Source organism: Pezoporus flaviventris, unplaced genomic scaffold, assembly GCF_033815535.1.
Source record: "Pezoporus flaviventris isolate CSIRO_AGI_PZ_B2104156 unplaced genomic scaffold, CSIRO_AGI_Pfla_v1 ptg000037l, whole genome shotgun sequence".
Taxonomy (NCBI): domain Eukaryota; kingdom Metazoa; phylum Chordata; class Aves; order Psittaciformes; family Psittacidae; genus Pezoporus; species Pezoporus flaviventris.
This window is the reverse complement of record NW_026892585.1, coordinates 12,129,756-12,150,343: the sequence shown is the minus strand read 5'-3', so window position 1 is coordinate 12,150,343 and position 20,588 is coordinate 12,129,756. Positions and strand designations below refer to the sequence as shown.

Below are 20,588 nucleotides of genomic sequence, written 5' to 3'. Positions count from 1 at the left end.
ACTGCTTAAGAAGTTCATTTCTTACGGTTGGAATGAAAATTCCTTCTCTTAGCTCCTCTGTTAAATGCCAAATGATTTCTATTTTAACTTATGTCAGTATGAGTAGGGGACAGTCATAACTCACAGACTTATTTTACCCTAAATATAATGTCATGCTTGCCTCGTATCATTGTGACTGATCTTTGAAAAGGGATTTTTATTGATTTCTTGAATGCGGCTTAAAGAATCTCGTGGACTTCCAAAAGTTTTCACCTGGCAGTCATAGAATCATAGAATGCCAGGTTGGAAAAGACCTCAAGGACCATCTGGTCCTACCTTTCTTGGCAGAAGCATGACCTAGACTAGATGCTCCAGCACCCTGTCCAGCCGTATTTTAAGCATGTCCAATGTTGGGGAATCCACCACTTCCCTGGAGGATTATTCCAATGGCTGATTGTTCTCATTTTGAAAGATTTTTCTTTAGTGTCCAAATGGAATCTCCCTGGGAATAACCTGTGCCCATTACCCACTGTCTTTTCTATGTGACTCCTTGTAGAAAGGGCGTCTCCATCTTCTTTATAGCCATTTTAAATACTGCAACACAATGATAAGGTCTCCCCTGAGCCTTCTTTTCTCTAGGCTGAACAAAACCAATCATGTATGCTAGGTCTCATGCTAGATCCAATTTTGAACTGACACTCACTCTCAAACCTATTTCTCTTTGTACTAATCAGTTTTTTGTTTTTCTTTTCTCTAGGTTACGGTCTTTGGTAAAGCAGCTAGAGAGAGGGGAAGCTTCAGTTGTAGACCTAAAGAAGAACTTGGAATATGCTGCAACTGTTCTTGAGTCAGTATATATTGATGAAACTAGGTGAGTTAGCTACAGACATCAGCACTCTTCTTATATCTATATCTACCAATGACACAAAATTGTAATTTATACATTAGCTGGAAAAGTTGGTTTAGCCAAGATTTATTACTCACAAGCATGATGTTTTTAATCATTAAAATATTGTATTCTGTGTAAAGCAGATCTATAATCTTTGGTCTAAAAGCTTCTTTAAGTTTCCTGTGGCAGGGGAAGAGATCAAAAACAATCATACATTTAATATATATTCTCTTGGAGAAATGTTTTCATAATAATTTTGTCCCACTTTTCCAGAAAGTTTCTAAATTCCTACTTCTCTATTCCTTTTGAGTAGTGTTAAATCACAGAATCATAGAATAGTTCGGGTTGGAAAGGACCTTAAGATTATCAAGTTCCAAATCTTTTAACTTGTGTCAAATCTTTAAAATTAAAAAAAGGTCATGATAGAGGTAGACTGATAAGATGTTGCAGAAGAGTTCCCCTGTCTGTTACATGCTAAATGTACTTGTAGAGTCACCTGAGATGATCAGAATGAGAGAGGACTGTGTGATACTAATTGGGAAGATAGACATGACTGTAAATGAGCTCTGAAGGGCAGAGAGGTCAGGAATATTGACAAGCTGAAGATGAGAAGTCAGTGGATGATGATGTAGTTGTGCTTCAGAGGCTGATACTTCTTGTTTGTTGGCCCAATAGTGAGTTTCATAGTCTGACATTTAACTATACAAGAGAATAAACAATCTGTTGAAGACTTGTTGTACGATTTGTGTTCCATTAGGGCTGATGAGCCAAAGACTTTTAACAACTGCTTTAATTAAAATATATATGAGTTTCTTCTTATTAATAATGTTACAGTGTTCTCCAGTGGAGTCTGTTTACCCATTTTTTCCTTCCCTTTCTAGGCGTTTACTGGACACAGAAGATGAACTCAGTGACATCCAGTCCGACTCCGTACCCTCGGAGGTCCGGGACTGGTTGGCTTCTACCTTCACGCGGCAAATGGGGATGATGCTCAAAAGGACAGAGGAAAAACCCCGTTTCAGGAGTATTGTCCATGCAGTACAAGCTGGGATATTTGTGGAAAGGTGAAGGAGCATGTAATTACATTGTTCTAGTAGCTTTTTAGTATTGCTGGAATGAACTGTAGCCCATGACAGATGTGAAAACTCTGGAGCTCAGGGAGGATTTCAGAAAACCCACTGAGTTCTCTCATTCTTTGTTGTGTTTTGCATCAGAGGAGGAGGTAAAAAAAAATCTAATTTGGGGAATGGGTGAATTTAATTCTCCAAAGAGGGATGACTTTTTTCAGGTCTGAGTGCAGAGCATGAGAAAAAAGGTGTGTATGGGGAAGTGAAGGAAGACTTCACACACAATCATTTCTGATGGGAGAAGAGAACTTTTCATTATCTTCTTTCAGTTCTACATTTCTTAAACGCAAGAAAGGGTGGTCTGTGTGAAGGCATTTTAGCTATTCACCATGCCTGTTAAAAACAACATGGCCTGAAAACAAGTATAAAAGCTAGTACATGCTCAGTACTTTGTTTATTATGGTTGCAGATGTTTATTATTGCCTTATTCTTTCTCTCTTTTTCTCCCTCTCATACACACACATGGTGAACACCCAAAAGATTTTATACCAATCTTAAACTCAGATAACTGTAACAGCTGTACTGAACTGGAGTTGATTCATTGCAGACAACAAATGGTTTCTGAAGTATATTCAGAATTAGCTCACATGTGGATCAGCAAGGACCAAGGGAACTGAAAGAGCAGTATAGTCGTCTGCAGCAAATGGGGAACATCTTGTTTATTTGAGTGTAGCCTTTCCCTCTGATGAAGATCTGATTTTAGCAGACTCTCTGTGATGTCCTGTGAGGTAACCAAGCTATGAGATACCAGGGAGTGTAGAGTCTTAGGATAGGCTATACAGAAAGAATGGCATAGAGAATATATAAGTAAGTTAGGAACTATATAGTAGCAAGTTAGGAACAAGGAGGAATAAATCCACCCCCCAAATTGCAGTTAGGGTTTCCTGGGCTAAATAGGTCTCCTGTAATGGTGTGTTGCTTTATTGGGTTTGGTTGGTTGATTGGCTTGTTTTGTTTAATTCTATTTATCTGTCTTATCTTGGTAGAATGTACAGACGGACTTCAAATATGGTTGGTTTGAGCTACCCACCAGCTGTAATTGGAGTGCTAAAGGTAATCCAAGTAAAAAGGTGTTGGGGGTGGTGGCTCTGTATAAAGCATCAAGGTAACACTGTGATATTTGACTTGATAAGGGGGTCTTACTACTTGCTGTTTATTTCTCTTTGACATTTAGTTTAGTTCACATACATTAATCATTTAGTGGCCTAGGGGAATATCCTTTCAATAAAGGAAAAAATAGAGTTCAAGGCTGTGGCCGTTATCAGGTTGTGAAGGTTACAGCTCTGTTCTAGATTACAGTGATTAAACTGAGGTCATCGTGATGTGCTGGAATCAATCACAACCTCCCACAGATAAGAAGGAAAACATGGTGGAGAGAGGTGAAAAAGGAAAAGTTGTTGTGAAAGAAGGGAATTTCTTGTATTGCTCAGTTTTAGGTCTTCAAGGTGACAATCAGTTTAGGAATAATGACCCTTTTATGACTTTCAGGGGAAAACTGATTAGTCAGAAATAGTCTGAAAGAAGAATAAAAGAAGAAAGATTTAATCCATGGGACAATTGCAAGGTTCTTGCTTCAGGCAGGAATTATCAAACTGCAAACACCAGTTAGCAACCAGCTTCCTACACGGTAGCTTTGCAGACTACATGTTGTATGTGGTTCAGGCATGCCATGCAATGGTAGAAAAAGGTGATACAGTGGAGCAATCACCCTGTCTGTCATTTGCCTAATGGCCATGCATACATTCATACAGACATGTTTGAATGAGTATGTTGATTTACCCAGTAAGTTGTGGTGATCTGCTGTTCAGCACTGTAGTGCTACAGACAGAACTTCATGTTAACTAGCTGCTGAAGTGGTTACTTTAGAAGTGGATTTTTCAGCTTTTCTGATGCCCATGTGGTGGTCACTGTGATATTTTCTGGGCTAGCTAATATACAGGTAATGAACTCAGAACCTGTAATCACTTGCAGTGTCTGTTTATCTGTGGCTACAGCAATGTCACGCCTTCCAGTTTTTCTCCTCCATCACAAGACATCTATGAACTTCTGCATCTCTTTAGATCTGCCCCCAGTATCGGGGTCAATTCTGTGTTAAAATCTTTTTTAAGGTCATAAAATCCACAAATTTTCAAAGCATAATTGGTGTTGCTGCAGGCCTCTAGCCATCTGTGACACTGTCATGCTTCTTTTAAGAGGATTTTCCCCCCTAGTTACTCAGGGTAAAATGCTGCTGTCATTATTGTCAATAGCAAAACTTCTGTTTACTTGACAAGAGCAAGGATTTCTCCTTCAGTAAAATAGATCTATTGTGAAACTTCGCATCTATGTGGTTACGTTATTTTGTGCAAAAGAACAATTCTGATATATTGTTCTTCAGTTTCATTATTTGGTAAATTTTATATGCCGCAAGAGCGCATTAGCTACAGGAAAAGTACATCAAGTAAAAAAAACCCCTTTTTTCCCACTAAACACTACTGCCTTACAATGAATTAAATTTCAACATAGTTGAGATGTTATTTTCAATGCCATATGACTAAAAAGTAAATTATTATATACATGCAAGTGTTAAATTAATTTGCTCTACTGATTACGTGATTACAATACAAAACCACTCAAAACACAGGAAAATACAATTGACTGAGTGGATGCTTTGGGCACTATTTTTCTTGACCATTTTCTAAGTTTGTTCAAGGGCTTTAAAACATCTTTCTCGGTGGAACTTTTTCTTTTGGTTGTTTTTCCTCTCCAACACCCACTGAAAGTGTTGAAAAGCTGCAATTTATGATTGCTCTTCTGTAACTTGGGCCACAAATCATCTCTGGAAAAGCTTGACCCTGCTTCAGTGTGTGGCTCCACAAAGCTTGCTCTGCAAGCTAGTGATTTACTAGGACAGATGAAAGCAGAGCTACACCTTCAGCATCCTTGATATTGCCTCACTAATTAGCTTCTCTGTGGGCTATACTTCTACAAGATGAAAACTCAATTGTATGTAGTCAATATTATGCAAGTAGCAAGGTTATCAGAATCAGCCCATCATGGAGAGAGCCGGTACCAGGATACATTGGCCTAATTCAGAACATAAGAAGGCCTGTAGCTATGCTGATGTGTGGGTGACGAACCACAAGGTGGTTAAATGTCACTGTCCTTGCATTTGACTTGAAGTCAGGTTCTAACTTGGAACATGACCATGACAACAAACAACAAAGGTGGGTTGGGCTTTAAGAGCTCAGTAGATGATTGTAATTTAGCATTTTTAGAATTGCTTAAAAAAGATGGCAGATTTTTAGATGGACTCTGATCCTTAACAGTATTCAACATTATGTCTAGCCAAACCCTATTTCTTGCACTGGGAGCAGCTGTAGTTTTCCTTTCTTGGTGGAAGTGCCACAAGGAAATGGGAGGTAACCTGCAACAGAGTTTGGAAGTGGAAGAAAACTTCCATGTATAGATGTCAGTCTTTAATATGTGGCTTAAGGAGTGTCATTTGGATAAATCCCTGTAGGAAGCACATCAAAGCTCTCAGTAGCAAGAGAGTTTGAGATCTGGTCCTGTGCCAGATGCAGCTGTGTGGTTGGTCTGCATGTCATTCTTGTAGCTATAACTTCTTCTGCAGCTTTCCTCTTTGTTGTTAGGAGAGAAGGGTTCATAGGGTTTCAGGCACATCCAATTCTGAGATCAAGGAGCTTTATCTTGCTAGTTAATGAGTGCTGTAAGCTCCCACAGCCTTCCCTTAGAGCTGAGATTTGAACTCAACCTTCTACAAGAAGGTTTATACCTTATACTTCATTTTTATGAGCTGGGAAGAGAGCTTTCCCTCCTCAGTCTCTTGACTGACCACCCTGCAACATTCAAATATCATTTACAGCTGACTGGAACTTTCCCAACTAGAATTACATGTTTTTACTCTTCTGTTATTAAGGTTGGGGTTTATATCACTGTTAGCAATTCATGCAATCTTCCTGTAATTTCCTCCTGCTCTGTAGTTTTCTGAAAGGCCAAATGGAATCACTTGTCTTAAAAAAAAAAAAAAAAAAAAAAAAGGAAAATTAGGATCGTGCTGTCCTTGGCCAGTTTAAGCTGCAATAATCACAATTCAGGATTAATATTAGAATCAGAAGGATCTAAGTTGCTCTTTGGGTGCAGCAAGGTAGTTCTTCTAGTTAGTTATTCTTTTGGTTGATTAAACAGTAAGTGCTTACAAATACAGGTGTCTGTATTTTTTTTAACTGCAAAAAAACAATCACCTTCTTCTGTTTCAAACAGGAGTAAAGCATGGAGTGCTTTGCTCACAATACAAAGTAGGGAGAGCAAAATCCAGAGGCTTTAATATAATTAAAAAGCATATCTTTGTTATTGCTGTTTCCTTCAAAGATAGTATTCCTTTTCACAGACAGAGCATGTGGGTAGGGGTTGTAAAATCAGTCATATAGGGCCATCCCAGTATTTCAGATATGAAAGATACTGAATCTTTTGGGATTTAGCCTTTCCTGATTAAATTCTGGACTGGAGAATTGCCATGTTTAGAATAAACAAACAGCATACATGTTCTTAATGAAAGCTTCTTTAACATGGGTCATACAATGCCAACAAATAAATTAGACTCTAAACTGGTTCTTTAATTCTCCATTTGTAAATGTAAGGTGATAGAAATTGAACTGCCATTGTAAAAGGGATGACCATATTAACTGTCTTTTCTTCCCCCCCTTGCAGAATGTAGACAAGTGGTCCTTTGATGTATTTGCACTAAATGATGCCAGTGGGGATCATGCACTGAAATTCATTTTCTATGAACTTCTCACGCGCTATGATCTGATCAACCGCTTCAAGGTCAGTAGTTAGAAGGCGGGTCTCTTCTTCCATCTCAGATGCTGTTCAGCTTCCCTCTACTCCTGCTTGAAGAAGTTAAATGTTCAGACCTGCATCCTCCCCTTATAATATGGAAATACAAGCATTCAGGGTATTTGCTGTCTGGGGAGATGAAACTGGAGAACCCATGCTGCCAACTGACACCACCTGCATATCCTCTCTAGAAATGCCCTGAATTGCCTTTTCTCAAGTATGTGCAGTTCTACTTTTGGAGTCACAAAAGTATGCAAGCACATAGGATGGTTCTTCGTAGGTCTCTTCTCCCAAGCAACAAGTGGTAGGACAAGAGGAAATGGCCTCAAGCTGCACCAGGGGTGGTTTAGATTGGAGATTAGGAGCAATGTCTTCCCAAAAGGGTGCTTAGGCATTGGAACAGGCTGCCCAGGCAGTGGTGGAATCACCATCCCTGGAAGTGTTCAAGACCATGTAGGTGAGGCCCTTAGTGCCATGGTTTAGTGACGGACTTGTCGATGCTGGAGGAACGGTTGAATTGATGATGTTAAAGGTCTTTTTCAACCTTATTGATTCTGTAATTCTGTGATTTCACCATGAAAAGCTAGAGTTCTGATAAATGGTAGTCCTTTTAGTAGAGTATCTCAGACTACCTGTATGATGTGCTTCATTAGAAAATCTTGAATGTATGTTGTAAAGCAGAGATATATTCCAGTGGGTTTGGGGAGAACAGACAGATGCTTGTGGCCTAATTAGAAATATTTCTCCAGGGGCACTCAATCAATCAAGTGCTGTTACTTTTTATGCTGTGTGTGTTTTCCAGACGGCATTACTTGTGTGTGCTTATATGTGGGATGAGTCACCCATAATGTAATTAGGGAAACGAAAGCTTGTTTGAGGAAGTAACCTGGATTCACCCTCTCTTGAGTGCCTGTTTCAGATATTTTAGCATGTTATTTATTTGTGAAGTACAAACTGCCTTTGGGACCTCTTATCAAAATGCTGCCCTCTGAATTCTAGCCATTAAAGGTGATTCTTTTGTTTTTAATTCATTTGGGTTTAATTGCTTTACTCAGATCCCCATTTCTGCCCTGGTGTCCTTTGTGGAAGCTTTGGAGGTTGGCTACAGCAAACATAAAAATCCTTACCACAACCTGATGCACGCTGCAGATGTGACACAGACGGTCCATTACCTCCTTTTCAAGACAGGCGTAGCAGTAAGTACAAGAGTTGGCACCCTGAATATATAACGAGATTACAACAGTTTTTACTTAGTAAGGAGATTATGATTATCCCCATTAGAAACCATTTGCACCGTAGACAAACTTTGTTTGATATGGCTGTACTAATGAAAGTAGAGATTTAGGCTTATTTAGAAATAGAAGGAAGGTGAAGATGTTAGTAATTCTTTTAACAGTGATCTAAATAAACAGTGATCTGATAAACCCAAGCGCAGTTTTTCACTCTGCCACAGGTCTCCTGGGTGATGCTGCTTTGCAGCATGTGGACTGCAGCACTGTAATGTGTTTTGTAGACTTTGATGACAGTCGGAGAAGCCAAGTGTTTAAGATGGTCAAAGCAAAAAGTAACAGTTGTGTGTATCCCAGGCTCCAATCTGACTGAGAAGCAAACACAAGAAATGGTTAAATAGCTGTCCTCCATTCTCTCTGTAATGTGTTTCAGCCTTATCTCAACCTGGCAGCAAATGCACAAACCTGTCTTCCCCAGCATACATCTTAGGAGTTTTTCTCTCAGTGTCTGCATCCACTCACCTCTCCAAGTCACCTGGTGTTGTGATGCCTGAAGTGACAAATAAGAGCTCCACAGCATTAAAATGCTTTCTTGCTTCATGTATCTGAAGTATTTAAACCTCTGTTTCAGAGGAAACCATGTTCTGAAATATGTGCAGAGGTCAGAGAATGTGCATATGCTGAATTGACATCTGTAGAGGGGAAACTACCATTTATGTGTGTGAGCATATGTACATGTGGCACTGAAATCAGTGGGTCATTTGCCTGAGCTGAGCCCTTTCCTTTAGTATTTTCTACAGTAATAAGCTACTCACAAGGAATCCCATGCAGACTGTTATGCTGGAGTGGCACTCCAGAGGATATAGCAAAGTGTCTGCTTTTTCCCAGGAATAATCTCAGCACTGATTGTTTCAAACACCAAACGGTATGTGGCATTTGTTTAGGATCTAATGAAGCACAATAAGAAACCACTCCTGCTATCAGGAACAAGGGACTCCCAACGCTACCCTGCAACTGTGACATTTCAGCTTTGCTTCCCTAGTTAGAACCCATTTTTAATCTTTGTTTTTTCTTCTCTTTTTTTCCCCCCTTTTTCTTAGTTTCCACCCCACCTCCCCTGCAGGATACAACCCATTTCAATGTGTATGCATTCATGTAGTCCGAAAACAAGCTCCAAAGGTCAGTGCTCCTGACCTCCTACTCACAGCAGGGCCACCTTCTAACATGCATAGTAGGTTCCCCCATGGTAAAGCAAGGTAGGGGACATTCTCCTGTTTCCAGAATTTGCTCACATCAGTATCATATCCTTACTCTAATATACTTTGTTGTTCAGATCATCACTTTCACAATATTTATGCAAGGAACTTGGACATGCTGAAACACAAGACCTTGGTTTCAGAGGGAGCGCTAGGGCCATTGGTTTAATTCTTCAATGGGATGAAGACAAAGATGTGAAAAAGTCATACAATAAAATAGAAAAAGACCCTCATTTATCTTGTTAACAAGTCATTTGCAATGTGGAAAAAGCACTTTTACTTTTCAGATTTAAATAGTCTGTGTAGTGTTAATTTATTCTAGTCTCAACGGGAAGAAAGAGTTGTCTGGTTTATCTTTACATGGTTCATTTGTCTTTGTCATGCTCCCTGTTATTTCCAAGCTCTCTCAACAGTTTTATTCCAGGTTTCTTCTTTCTTCAGTTAAAAAAATCTTCTTTCCTTCTAATCATATTCAGTGCCTGAAATCTCTTCAGTTTTCCTGGGTTTTTTTCCTCCTCAGGACGATGACTTGGAATGAATTCATTATACTTTACCATATGAAATAGAATATTTTGGGTTCTCTCATAGACATAATGTTGAAAGCGAATTTGGAATTACTCTGGTATTTATCTCTTAGAGGGTTGGTATACAAGCATGATGTGTAGGAGCAACTTCTAAGAGCTGGCACACTTTTTGCTCATTTCATTCTTTCCTTTATTTAACTCTGTCGTTCAGATGTGATTATTACTTTCTTCAGTATTATTTTCTGATTAATCTTTACAATTATTAGGAATTGCCATATGATTTCTTTGTGAATCCAGAAAATGAGGTGCAAATCGTAAACTTCTTTTCGCTGATATTGTCAAGAATGACAGGAGACTGTTTCCCACAGCAGACCTGGAAAACTGCAGACACACAGGACTTCTGTAACATCTGTTTGTGCCAAAGGGAAGTGAGATCCTCTTCTCCTCCAGACTATTGTGATTAATAAGCTTATGATCATCATGAGCTCTGAAAATGATGATTACTTTGGAATAAAAGACCATAAAGTCTGATTATTGCTGTCTTTGTAGCATTTTCTTGGAAAAGCATCCATTTGTTTTGTTAGCATTGGAAACACTGCTCTTTCCTCTTCCTTTTTCTTTCTCTATGCATTGATCCTTTTGTTTACATGCCAATGATTTGCCTTAGTAGCTAATTCTTCATTTTTATTGTACATTGGTGCAAGGAAGTCATGCCTCATTACGCTTTTTTTGTTTCCAATCTGGAAGCCAATATTAGTTCTTTCCTGCCTTCTTCCCTGCCAGCTCTCACCCCCTACCATGACAGAAAGTTTGCAAGTTTTGTTCTAGATTGGTTTTGTCAACCTTTTAGAAATGAAAAGCATTCACATTTTCATTCTCTTTTCACCTTCAACAGCATCCTGCTGCTTTCTCAATAGTTCTTGATGGCTTTGTTCTTTAAAAGTAGCTCTCTGTTCCCAAGATGAAGTCCATTACAGACTAGTGAAAGGTAGTATCACTGCTTTGATGGAGATCGCCTCCATTCTCTGCAGGCTTTTTGCCATTTTGTTTACTTTTCCTTGCAAGGCTGTAGCATTAAAAAAAGGAACTAAAAGGTTCCAATTTACCTACTGTTCCCTTCCTGTTACTCGCAAGTCTATTTTGACTTTGTGCTACCACAGTTACCCACAGTTCACAGCTATAATAATCCCAAGCCGTATTCTGAGTGGTCTTCTCAAATGCTCTTATGATATTTAATACCTCTCCTCAGGTGTATTATACCCTATTTCCATTACCCAAACTTGTTCAACAAGTGATGCTTTGATAGGGCATGCAAATTAGCATTTTTTCTGTATGTGTCTTAAAAGGTGAGGGTAGGAGACCTCAAACGCAGAGCTCATTGCCTTAGTGATGCTTTAAGACCTGGGTGATGAGACCATGTTGGAGTGGGACTTGTGAGATGATGCCCAGAGGTCTGAAGTGGGTACATTAGACTAGCTGGGTGAGTTCCATAGTAGTTCTGCATGCATAATGTGTGTTTGCTCAGCCTGTTCTGAGAACTTCTGCCTGATTTTTTTTCTATCATTTGCACTCTCTCCTTTTGGAAAATGGCAGAACATGGTTGAGGAATGGATGTCCAGGCCTAAGCATGTAGCCTGGAAACCCTGGCTCTATTTTTTCCCCCCATTACGGTTAACAGAAGTTGGTGCTTGAAAGTTGAAATCACATCCTTCTTCATCTATAAAGCATTCCTTGTTCACAAGTTGCACCTGGAAGCAAAAACATCCCAGATTTCTCCATCACTAGTACTGTCCATTCGGGTCCTGGACGAATTGTGTAGAAATGAGAAAATAGTTTGGTTTCTGTTGTCTGCTCATTTCTTGATCACTTCATCCCGATAAATGAATCAAGAGCTGCCTTGATTACGGTCAGTGGAATTGTACAAAATATTTCTGGCCCAGTATTTTCAAACTGCATCTTTAATGTAAGGAGATCTTTAATATTGAGACTGGCTTCATTCTTCATGGGTTATGCAGAGTTGTCTGTCAAAGACAGGAGAAGAGCTGGCCAGGTTGGTGTGTGCAGAGCCCCACAGTTATCTGTGCTTCCCCTGCACATGATTAACAGACCAGTGGTGGTCCCTGAGCTACACTGGGTGTTTAGAATAGGTTTATGAAACCATACTGCCTTTGCTGTGTTTTAAAAATCAGTTCATACATGAATGTCTGTCAAAACGTTTGCAGGTTGACAATGAGCTGTTACAAAAATATTTGGCAACTGTGGTAAAGGTTTTGTGTAAATGTAATACATTCAAGCATTTCATACAAATATTTACAGCATCTACAGTATCTAAAGCCTTTGTCTCTGATGCGCTTGATGTTAACAGCACGCCTTGTGTGCTACCAGTGGAAAACCAGACATAAAATACTTGATGTGTCATTCAGAAATCAATTCAGAGTGACTTAAACATTATAAAATAAGGCTTTGATTAGGAAATTAGGGGAAAAAAAATCAACTCAGGGCTTTCTCAAATGTTTCTATAAGTGATAAATAACAAGAAGTACACCTTGTGTGATTGTGCTCCCTGTTCTTATGATTCAGTGATTGATGAAGACTTTCAGTCACTTGACATCAGTGACATTCTTCTGTATTTGAGGCTCTGCTACCCAGGTCAGCTGAGCCAGAAATACATACCTGGTTGGTTATGTGCATACTTAGACATGTATCATCAAGTTCCACTTGAAGAACCCTGATTTTCTTGAGCTTTCTCTTTCTCTTCCTCTCACATTGCTCCTTAAGAAAGGCACATGTTTCCCTTTGCCCTACCTTAAGTCCTATTAGCTTGTGAAGTTTAATTTATTTAGATGAAGCTTCAGGAAAAACATTGGTTCAGCTTTTGTGTATCAGCTAGAGAAGTTTGCTTTAAACCAGCTGGCATGCTGCAGGGAAAGGCAGTGACGTGCAGCATTGCCTATCAGCAGGGGATAACTTGCCTTAAAAGACAAAAGCCTTAATGCCTGGGAAAATGACAGCTTATCTGATTGCTCTGTAATCTCTTTTCAGCACTGGCTGACAGAACTGGAGATCTTCGCTATGATCTTTGCGGCTGCCATCCATGACTATGAGCACACTGGAACCACCAACAACTTTCACATCCAGACACGGTGAGGCCACTGTAAATCATGATGAAAGGTTGGGAAATGGAGAGGGAAAACTTTGGAGGATGACAGCACAGCTGCCTAGAAAAGTGCAGGAGCTTTTACTTTCAAGTGTTACAGAAGGAAAGTTCATGTCCTTACCTTGCATCTCATTTTCTCCTGCTCAGCCATTTAAAATAGAATGCATGTATTCTAGCTTCCTGAGCATTGTTTTATATTAATAATCAGGAAAAAGGAAGGTCCTAAAATGTTTCTGTGTAAAGTTACCAAAGACAAATCACTCTGCAGAGTTACGTACTTTGAGGAAGGAATTTGGAGGAGATACTGTAATACAACACTACTCCTTGTTGAATTTGAAGACTGAAACATTAACTGCATAAATCAAGAATTCACCAATATCTGTGAACACCAATACTAGGCATATACTATTTTTACTTGAGTGGAAAAACACACCTGCAGCAAGGGGGTATGCTTACCATTGCCTGTTCAGGGATATCATTTTTTATAACTTTGTAAATTACTAGACAGTAATGAGCTGATCACAAGCTAGACTGGACCAGTGCATTTTTGATCTTGGCTTCTTCTATAAGGCTTTTAGGTTGGTGGAAGAGAGGTGAAGGAGTTGAGTATGACAGCAAGATTCAGAAGTGTACAAAGATTGGGAAGTCTCTAGTTGCAGGGGTAATTGGGCATCTAATGTTTGTGTATTCCTTTGACAATGGGAGTGAACTGGTAGCAATGACAAAATGTCTAGATGTCCTCGACTGATGCTGCACACTTGGGCATTTCTAAGATGCATTGCGTCTTACCCTAAATTAGATGTCTGGAGTATGTTAGCTGAATCACGCTGTGTATCACAGATATATAAAGGTTGCTAGGATAAATAACACATATGCTCAGGAAAGCTTGAGAATGTAGAAAGACATTTCTGTCTCTGTTCTGGGCCAAGCCACACTCTACTTCTTACAGCTTCATGCATGCAAGAATTAGGGATCTGCTTTGTTTTCAAATACTTATAGAAGAATTCAAGGAAGGACAGTTGTAATTTAATTTCTGTAACACTGAATATCAGAGGGTGTAAAGTGACCCTAAAGCGCATCCAGTTCCAACCCCCTGCCACGGGCAGGGACACCTTTCACTAGAGCAGGTTGCCTCAAGCTTCATCCAACCTGGCCTTGAACACTGCCAGGGATGGGGCAGCCACGGCTTCTCTGGGCACTCTGTGCCAGGGCCTCAGTACCCTCACAGGGAAGAACTTCTGCCTAAAATCTAATCTTAATCTCCCCTGCCAGGTTAAAGCCATTCTCCTTTGTCCTGTCACTACATGCCTTTGTCAAAAGTCCCTCTACAGATTTCTTGTAGGCCCCCTTTAGGTATTGGCAGACTGTTACAAGGTCTCCCCTTAAGGAGCCTTCTCTTCTCCAGGCTGAACCAGCCCAGCTCTCTCAGCCTGGCTCCAGAGCAGAGCTGCTCCAGCCCTCGCAGCATCTCCATGGCCTTCTCTGGACTTGCTCCAACAGCTCCACGTCCCTCTTGTGCTGTTGTCCCAGAGCTGGATCAGGACTGCAGCGGGGGGACTCACTAGCGCAGAGTAGAGAACAGAGCAGAGTTTCAGATCAGTTTAGCTGTTCATCATTTTCAGATTTATGCCCTGGTGCTTAAAATAAGGCCCAAAGTATCTTTGGTCTTTCTCTATCCCGCTGGGAACTGTCTTCCAGACAGCATAGTCTAGTGCACAGATGGCCAAAAGCAGTTCAGTTATATGTTGCTTACAGCAGTTTGCTGCTCTGGAAATAATACTGGGACACATCTTTCAGTTGGTTACTTAGGTGCAGTCAGGCTTTAATACAAGAGCAATATACACAGGAGCTGGAAAAAAGCCTCATGATTCAACTGTAGATTTATATCTCTCTCCCAGCTCTCAGCATTTATATTTTTTAAAGTACGTAACAAAGAATCCAGGTGAGTCTCAGCTGAGGAAATAGATTCTGAGTGAATTTAGTTTTCTTCTACTGAGTACCAGCAGTGAACAAAGTGTTACAAGTGCTCTTAAAATGCTCATATCTGTGCTATATAACTAATCTCTGCAGCTGATCAAAGGAAAACTTATGAATGTGAGACTCCTTAGACAGGGAAGAAACAACCTTTCCTATGTTTTCTTTTAAATACTAGGTCAGACTCAGCCATTCTATATAATGACCGGTCCGTGCTTGAAAATCACCATGTTAGTGCCGCATATCGTCTTTTGCAAGATGATGAAGAGATGAATATTTTATCTAATCTCTCAAAGGATGACTGGAGGTAAAAAATGAACATTGCAGCATCACCATAGGCTGTTATTGCTTTGTTTGGATGGCAGTATGCATTACTGTATATTGCATATTAATATTTCTATTGCTACAAGAAAAAAGAGCTTTGAAAGGTGTTTGTTTTGCTTATTTCTGCTTTTAGCTTTCACCTCTGCTAGTGAGACTAGACCTTGTGACAATGGATTATAACATACAAGCTAAGTCCCATCTAGTTTCTGAGTGTCACAGAGACACCCTTTTCACGCATTCATTTGTAATCGAGTGTAGAGCTGGTCCACTGTTTGTTCATCCTAAAGCATAAACATAATCTTTATTTACTTTGACACTCCCTGCCTAGAAATTATAAATGGGGCTTCATGCAAAAAAGGATCTAGTCCAAGGATCTTAAATCAGTGTGCTATATATGCCAAGGTGATGTAAGAAGCTGTAATTTAAAATAAGCCTCGATGCAACATATGATTTATGTGCCAAAATCAGCCCATGATTTGCTTTCTAATAACAGACAGTTCGAACCAGTGAGGGCTTCTGGGTTTTTTATGGGGTTTTTTAAACTCCAGGGGGTGGTACTTTAAAAAAAGCGCAGTGTGCTAGACAGGAAGAATCCTGCTCCATGGTCTTTCTCATGGAAGGGGAAGCAACTTGTGGAATCTTATGTAATGCGCAGTGCCTCCTGCATACACTTAAATGTGATACAATGCTGAGCAGTCTTAATTTAATATAAATGTGGGGAAATGAGCCCTTCTCTGGTGTCTGGCTTATGGCAAGCTGGTCAGAGAAGGCTCTGCTTGCTAATCTATGTAACCTGAATTTCCTATGTGTTTCAACTTGTGGACAGTGATGTGATCACATAGCTGAGCACCAGGAATAAAACTCAGGAGCTTACATGCCTAATTTCAATCAGTGTGACTGTTGTGGAGGAGTGGCCTGAGAAATTCTATCCCCCAATATAGAAAACAGTCTCCTGGTGGGCAGCAAGCAGGAACTTGGAAGAAAAAAAAATCTGCACAAAGGTGTTAAAAACCTAATTTATTTTTTTAGCTACAGCTGGTAATGCCTTGTCAAATTTTGGCAGCGAATTACTGCTTCTTTTTATGTTGGTGGGGAAAACAGAAGGAACCAACTGAGTAGAAACAGCAGCCTTAGAGCCAGCATCTACAAGGAACAGTGGAGCAGCTCGTTGAGTATGCTTCACTGCACAGATACTGTCTGCAGGAAGATGGTCTGCTTCCAGCTTGAAACTGGTTTTGCTTGAATCACAGCTAGCTGTGCGTATTTCTCATTGATTCTGTAGTGTCAACATGTGTGTTCTCTTAAGGCAATATGCTTAGACCCAAAGTGTCGAAGATTAACCAATCCATTTAAGAAATACTGTAACTGCCCAAGCAGTGATATTGAGACGTTTGGATTGATGATTTGTTCTCTCTCAAGTAGGGCTTTATTATTTTGTAGCTGCTGATCAAGCAGCAGCTGTAGAATAAAGGCCATTGTCTGGATGTGCTTTAACTCCAAAACAGTGATATTTGTGTGCTTTTGCTTTTGACTGCCAGTTTGAAATTCCATAGCACTGGAAGCATTGGGTGACTTCTGCAGGATCTGAGGTGTTGAAAGTAAAACCAAGAAGCCCAGAGTTGCCCAGGCTGGCACTCAAAAAATAGGACCCTCAGTGCTGAAGGATGCTTGGGGAAACTATGAAAACATGTCCAAATGTAACTTTAATGTTTTTTAGACATACCTGATAAATCTCTCTCAGCAAAAGGCCCCAGTGATGGGTTTTGGAAAGCAAATTCTTAAGTGCCTTTATGAGCTGAGCTCTCACTGCTTTTCTTACATTACCAGTAAGAGAAAATCTGATGGTCAGTGGATTTTGCAATCCTATATGTCTGTGTGGGGTTTATTGCTTTTGTGGTATTCAGTTATTTAGTTAGGGAATGTGTTCTAAGGAAAGAAATGTAGAATGTTAGAGCTACATTTTACTGTTGGAAAATAAATGGGCACAGATTTTATAAGGAAAGCAGATGAGACAGAAAAATCTTTTGGGCTACAGTGAAGGAGAAAAGAGTTAAATGCTTGCTGATACTTAAACTACTTTTTTTTCCTCCATTTAAGAAACCCTCTGTTGCTTATTAAATATTTGAAAATCAGTTGAGTTGCCTTGTTTCATGAATCCCACTTGTGCAAGTCATTAGCGAGTAAACGAAGAAACCCTAACAGAACAGATTACAGTGAATTAAGAAAATAAACTGTAAAGTGAACAGATGCTTTCCAAGACACTGCTATAGATGCCTTTTCTGGCACTGTATTTAATTGTTAATGATTTCTATGCATTTCTTAAGACAGAGTATGTTTAGCGGAAGCCCTTTACCATCAAATACAGGGTCAAAAAGGCATCTGGAAAATATTTATCTCCTTAGCTCTTTATTGGAGTACAGCTTTAGGAAGTGACCTTTAATGCAATACTGACTTTGTCAGTAAAGCTGCTTGGGGTTTTGTTCCTCAAATAATTCAAAGTCCTCCTTGTCTATCAGTGTTATTCCTTTTGGGTTTGGAATGAGAAACTTGAATGGTTTTTGGCTGAAGACAACTTTGGTCAGAGCCTTTTTTTGTACATTCCAGCATGTGCGTGGTTGTGCAATCACACCCTTTGCTTACAAAAGTTTGTTTCTATGCATTCAGGATGGGGACATGCATATTCTGATTATTATATACCTATGGTGAGAATCAGTCATTGAGAATATTTCCTTGACTATAGCATTTTTCCTGTTTATTTCTTTAAGAATGAAGTACTGAGACTTTGAGTGGACAAAATGAGCGAAACAGCTTACTTCAGGAGAGTTTATTGTTGGTTCCTAGCACAGGGATTAAGTGATCTAAAATGGTATTTTTCCTGTTCCTTTCCCATGAGTGCATGGAGATGAGAGTCCTTCACTAGGATACAGCTCCAAGGTGGACACTGATACAGAGCAAAGATCAATCCAACAAAATATCCAACAAAATGATGTAATGTGCTCTGAGGCAAGAGAGGTAAAACCATGAAGTAATTATTCTAAAGAAGAAATTAAGGTATTTGCCAGATGGATCAGTGCAAGGCTTGGAAGTATTCGGATGAGAAATCAGCCTGAGTCTGTCTTGTAGTAAAGATACCGTAGAACTGTTGTTGATCATGGGATTGTGCCAGATACCACCTTTACTCATGAATCATTTGCAGGCCACCAGTTAGAAAACAAAAAATCAAAGCTGTGACAGTGGCCACAGGATGAATTCTTACTCAGCGTGCGACACTAATAAACCAGGAAATTCACTTCACCTTTTCCTCTCCTCCGATGGCTTTTCCTGAGCCTGTTCCCTGACAACCTGCTCTGTCCACCTTATTGTTCCTTTCCCTAATTCTGCAGGGGTATTAAAAGGCATGGGCAAGTTATCTTAGGATTTATTATCAAATTTGGTAACTTGTAACTTTTTCTTAGTGAGGGGCTCTAGGTGAGAGAATTTGATGTCTCCTGGGCTCCTGGCCTTAGGGAAATGCATATTTTACTAAGAGAGAAAACATCTGGAAGTGTAATGAGAAATATTAAAATCCTTAACTAGTCAGTCAAGCAGAACAGCCAGGTCTGTAAAAAAGGCTATGAGTGTACAAGGGATATCCAGTTGGGTTCAGCAGTAGCAGTCATTTTTCTCCTTCCTGGTAGCTGGTGCAGTGCTGTGTTTTGCCTTTTGGCCTGGGAACAGAGCTGATAACAAGGATGTTTTGGTTTGGCCAAGGACCTTGTGAGCCTCATGCTCTGCCAGGGAGGAGGGGAAGCCGGGAGGAAGCAGAGACAGGACACCTGACCCAAACTGACCAAAGAGGTATTCCATACCACAGCACATCATGCCCAGGAGGTAACTGAGAGTTACCCAGAAGGGCTAGGGACTGGGGGGTTGGAGGAGGTATGGGTCGGTGCTTGGTCAGGCTGTGGGGGGCGAGTTATCAGTTGGCTGGTGGTGAGGTGTTGTGTTCTCTTCCCTTGTTATTTCCTTTATCATTGTTATTATTGGTGGTAGCAGCAGTGATCTGTGTTATACCTTAGTTACTAAACTGTTCTTATCTCAATCCGTGGGAGTTGCATTCTTTTGATTCTCCTCTCTGTCCCTCCAGGAGTAGGGAGAGGGAAAGAAGGGGCGGGGGGGGGGGGAGTGAGTAAATGGGTTGCCTGACTGGGTTTAAACCACGACAGGGGACCTGTGGGAAAACTCATGCCAAAGCTCTAGCAGAGCATAATATTCTCAATATTGACCACTTTCATGTGACTGTATTTTTGTTGCCACAAACAATGATCTGAAAGAGGATGAATCATAAATCCAAAGTCAGTTTTTCACTCTGCCACAGATCTCCTGATTCTTCCAACACGCTATTGTTGGAATTCATTTCTCCTAATGTGAAGAAGCAAACTCTGCTTTCTTCTTCCTTAAGGGAGCAAGGCATTACCTCCAGAGGACAGTTCATTCCACTCATCTGAGGATGACAAGAACCATGCTCTGGAGATGCTGATCTTCACCCAGTCTCTACAGCAAAACCAGCTGAATTGGCTCACATGGAAACCGACAGGCAGCTTAAGTCTGACAGCAATGACAGGAACGGGTAGAAGGCTTAAACCAAAATACCTAGCATGCAGTTTGTTCCCACAGTGGCTAGAGAGACAAACAACAGGAATATATTTGAAGATGAACTAGAGAAACTGAAATGAGATTCCGGAGTGGATATTAGACATTACATATTAAACCAGGGAGCCTGGTTTTGGGGCCTGGAGGTGGGATTTTCAGTCATAGGACAGAGAGGTGCAAGCTAACAAGGCATAGCACAGCTCCTGCTATGTCTTTTAGGCCAGTTTCAACAGCTGTAGAGCTTCTTACACTCAGGAACAACCTGTTGTGCATGTGGTCTGCCTTCCTTCAGTCTCTTGATCACCACAATGGTGTTGCTTTGAGTGCTGAGGCCAGACCTGGGTGCTCTTCCCTGAGCAGCAACATGCTCCAGCGCCTCCTGTAAACATGTCCCGAGCCTCCTGTGTTGAATGCAGACTGCTCCTGTGAATTGCAGTGTTTTCTAAAGACATATTTTGAAGGAGTCAGTCCCAGTCTGTCTCAAGGCCTGATCCAGACTGCCAAATTCTGGTTGAAGTTGTGTCAGTTGCTCTGTGTCTGAACTAAATAGGAATTAGGTCAGGTTTGCAATTAGTACAGATGCATACTCAAACCTCCTGTGAGATCCTGAATTGGTCACTGCTGCTTTTAGGGCTGTTAATTAAAATGCACTGAAGGC

At 40.3% G+C, this 20,588-nt stretch overlaps 1 protein-coding gene across 8 annotated transcripts in view; it reads left to right on the top strand.

The window, feature by feature from the left end:
* PDE1C (phosphodiesterase 1C) overlaps positions 1-20,588 on the top strand; it is a 276,791-nt gene that overhangs the window by 208,549 nt on the left and 47,654 nt on the right. For all 8 annotated transcript variants that reach the window (XR_009745369.1, XM_061464730.1, XM_061464732.1 and 5 more), the window contains 7 exons: positions 737-850; positions 1,750-1,932; positions 2,982-3,048; positions 6,706-6,822; positions 7,890-8,030; positions 12,886-12,986; positions 15,153-15,281. Coding sequence is in view for 7 of the 8 variants with exons in the window: in XM_061464730.1 (XP_061320714.1) it covers positions 737-850; positions 1,750-1,932; positions 2,982-3,048; positions 6,706-6,822; positions 7,890-8,030; positions 12,886-12,986; positions 15,153-15,281 (852 nt within the window). In the remaining variant the exon portion in view is untranslated. The remainder of the gene's footprint in view (positions 1-736; positions 851-1,749; positions 1,933-2,981; positions 3,049-6,705; positions 6,823-7,889; positions 8,031-12,885; positions 12,987-15,152; positions 15,282-20,588) is intronic.